Source organism: Aplysia californica, unplaced genomic scaffold (assembly GCF_000002075.1).
Source record: "Aplysia californica isolate F4 #8 unplaced genomic scaffold, AplCal3.0 scaffold00067, whole genome shotgun sequence".
NCBI classification, from domain to species: Eukaryota; Metazoa; Mollusca; class Gastropoda; order Aplysiida; family Aplysiidae; genus Aplysia; species Aplysia californica.
The window spans coordinates 839,180-842,845 of NW_004797337.1; the positions used below are offsets into that span (position 1 = coordinate 839,180).

The 3,666-nt window shown below is 42.1% G+C and overlaps 1 protein-coding gene across 1 annotated transcript in view; it reads right to left on the bottom strand.

Annotated features, from left to right (window-relative positions):
• LOC106011178 (ficolin-1) overlaps positions 1-3,196 on the bottom strand; it is a gene marked incomplete in the record, with an annotated part of 8,593 nt that extends 5,397 nt beyond the window's left edge. The window contains 2 exon segments of the mRNA XM_013079888.2: positions 1,766-1,914; positions 3,088-3,196. Of these exon segments, the coding sequence (XP_012935342.1) occupies positions 1,766-1,832 (67 nt within the window).
• Positions 3,197-3,666: the final 470 nt, after the last annotated feature.

Consider the following 3,666-nt stretch of genomic DNA (forward strand, 5'->3'; position numbering starts at 1 on the left):
AAGAGAGAGAGAGAGAGAGAGAGAGAGAGAGAGAGAGAGAGAGAGAGAGAGAGAGAGAGAGAGAGGGGGAGAGAAACACATTATACTATATACCAGCTGATCAGATAAAAAGTTCGTTTCAAGAAATGGTATTAACTGTCTTGTTTATCATCCTTGAATGGGCCGAAAGCTAGAATATCCATCGGGATTATGATTTTTTAAAAGTTCATTGCCTGTTGCACAACGGTAAGCTGACGCAACAGTTTACCCCTGTACAACATGTTTTAGCAGTGAAGATGTATCAACAAACGAAATCTCTCAAATCTACACGAGCATTTTTGGCTCGAACATACGGGATAGATATCTTTAACAAACGTAACAATCCAAGCAAAAGGTCCATTTTGAAATGGGTTGCAAATATTGAAAGGTTTGGGTACACAAAAGAAAAGAACTCGAATTCTAAGCCCCGAGTAACACACGATAGGCAGCCGGCAAAAACAATGCACTCGTGAAAAGGTTAGGGTGGTCCGTGATTCGATCAAGTCAGACCGATACCTCGTCATCCTACCCAATTTTGGGAGAAGCGTAGAATTTTTTGTTGATGACGAAGGGAGAGAGAATGAGAACTTCCAGCAAGACAGGGCTGCTCATCATAACACCAGAGCTTTTTTTCGGCGGATCAGCAATCATTTTGGTTACAGAACAGTCATCCCAACAGAGCACAACTTGACCCAAAACGATCCCGACCTGAGTCCATTAGACGTTCAATATTTGGTGTGTTGGAAGGACAAGGTATGTATTAAAAGTTTTTCTTTTGTAAAGTGTTTTACGGCGCTCACAACTGCATAAGGTCATATGAGCGCGCGGGACACACCTAATATTTTCAGTTAATAGGACATTATGAATTTTGCCAGGGTGGCGGCCGAAGCCTACTCTTATCGATTTTAGACCACCAAAGGTTCTTTAACGTGCGCAACTTGCACACAGGCCCTCCGAGATTTTTCGCGCTTGTCCGAGAAGGCTAGGTGTAGATCTAGATCTTTCCTACCGGAAAATCAGAGGTGTGGCTGAAAGACAGCAGTAAGAAGAAGCGAAGGAGTAGCAGTAGAAAGGCTGCAGAAAGAATCAGGAGCCCAGAGGAAGGGGCAAAGGAGGTGAGGGGGTGGGGGCAGAAAGAGGAGACGAAAGCAGACGACAGAACATTGCTAGAGAGCAGGAAATGAGGTGAAAGGAGACAAATTTAGAGAAGAAAATTGTTCGGTCGCTACCCGGATTCGAACCAGGGACCTTTTGAATGAGAGGCCAACAACTTAACCTGTAGACCACGAGAGCCCCCCAAGGTATGTATGGAAAACCTTTGAAAGTAGCCAAGATATGAAAGAAACCATCACAGAGGGCACGAAAGATATTTCCCTTGATCAATTTCACCCCGCGTATCAAAATGTGTTTTACTTGAAATTGAGGGTATCTGAAAGATATATTGTAACTTTATAGCTGTCATATTTTATTATCATTAATGCAGAATAAATCCAAACAGATGAACCATGCTTCTGCAAACGTTGGTGTTCGTATCTTAATTCATAATGGTTGTATCGGCTTTCTTTTGGGCGAACTTTTTTCTGGTCACCTGGTACACACTCCAATATTATAACAGCACAAACAAACACACACCCGCACACCGGCACAAATACACATTCACACATGCACACTTACATACACACATAACAGCACCTGGGTGACAGAAAAAGAGTTGAAGTTTTCACTTCTCAGCCAGGGCTCGGGTTACCTGAATATTGGCCAGAGGTGAGTTTCGTGGAGAGAGCGACACAGAGACATAGAACTTGTAAGGACATCTTGTTTCTTTAGCTGGATACACTCAGTCTCCACACACCGATGTCAGACAAACAAATTGGTCAGGTTCCTGGAGCTGTGGGACTATGAGAAAATGGTTTCTTAAGTAAACAGAGGGACATCGACAAACTAGCTGTCATTTAGCTGTGTACTGAGATATAGACATAATGAAAGGATGCCAAGGCATAGAAAAAGAAAAGGAGGAATGTCAGACAAGAAATATCGGACACAGCAAGAAAAGACCCTTCCTTCTGCTTCCACATCCTCCCCCCCTCCCGCCCCCACAAACATTTCGCTTCCAACTGAAAAACAAAACCTGCCATTTTCACTGTCGACCGAATCTGTTCTCTGGACCCCATGGCAAAAGGAAAAGATTTGTTCGTTCAAAGTTACTCAATTTTCCTGAAAGATGATACTTCATTTAAAAAAACAAAAAAACCTTTTACTCACACTTCAAGACAATTCAGATTATTAAAGAGGTGGGCTGCTTCGATCCTGTTTGTCATGGTTAATCCGAACTGAGTGGAATATAAAGTTCCAACACACAAATGAATGCAATCAATGATAAATTCACATACTTTCTCACGTGGGAATTGAATCCCTGTCTTTGGCATGTTTCAGCTGAGAACCCTTAAATTTTCAAAGTATTAATTTTCACATTCAAGAGACCACACCTTAAAGTTATCCGTATTATCTTGATGAACAGGGGATTATTTATTTGAACAAAGAAAAGCTCATGAACACTTACACGGTCATTTTGTACTAAGAAAAAAGAAGACAGACAGGCGGAGACTATGGACAGAGAAAAAGAAGATCCTTCCTTAAAATCAAAACCGTCCAATCACCCACTAAGATGACGAATTCTTTTTACAGTGTACAAACATCCGATAAAATATATTTTTAAAAAATGTACTTTTGTAATCTTTAACATTTCTAAATGTTAGTTTGTAACAGACATCACTTTGCTGTGTGTTCATCATCAGCGGGACATAACATTTCGCACAGTGACATCTGAGAAAAGTAAAGAGAAACAAATCAACACAACAGTGTCTCATTTAGTTTTTGGAAAAGCGAGCTACAGACGGAAACAGGCTGAAATAACCAAGTGAAAGGAAAGGAATTACAAGGCATTTGCCAGACATCTGCCGTGTAATCTCAGTACATTGTATTAACAATTTCACAACTGCGCTAAGAAGAGAAAAGTGTTTTCTTCTCTCTTACAGCACCAGATACAGGCCCGGTCTAGGAAAAGCTTACCTTATTGTCAGCGCTCACGTAGTTTAGAACAACATCGGCAGTGACAGAAGGATATCCCGCAACAGGAGTGACCAGAACAACGCTCACGTGAGTCTTTATCTCCAGGTTGTCGGGAATTGCCTACGTGTACACATTCACATGGTCAGCCAATCAGAATCTGCGACGTCATCGATATCATCCAATTCGGTTCTGTTGGCAGCGTCCAGTTGGTAAGAACATTCTCATCGTTGGTGAAATTGATGACAGCAACAGTAAGAAAAACAACACGGCCGTCCTGCTGGCAAACATCTTGTCAACACTTTGAGGCCTGGAACTTGTGCCTTGTTGATTGAACCAGTGGCGATGTTTCCCTGGAGCCAACACTCTCCGTCCTTCTACATGGATCGTGGAAGTTTTTTCCTCCAGCGTGGGCTGGCCCTGACCAGAAAGGTCGAAGTGACCCGCACCAGACATGACTATACTGTCTATCAATATAATTAGTCTCTCTCTCTTTCTCTCTCTCTCTCTCTCTCTCTCTCTCTCTCTCTCTCTCTCTCTCTCTCTCAAGTAACCCAATAGTGTTGAGGTGAGCGTTAAATC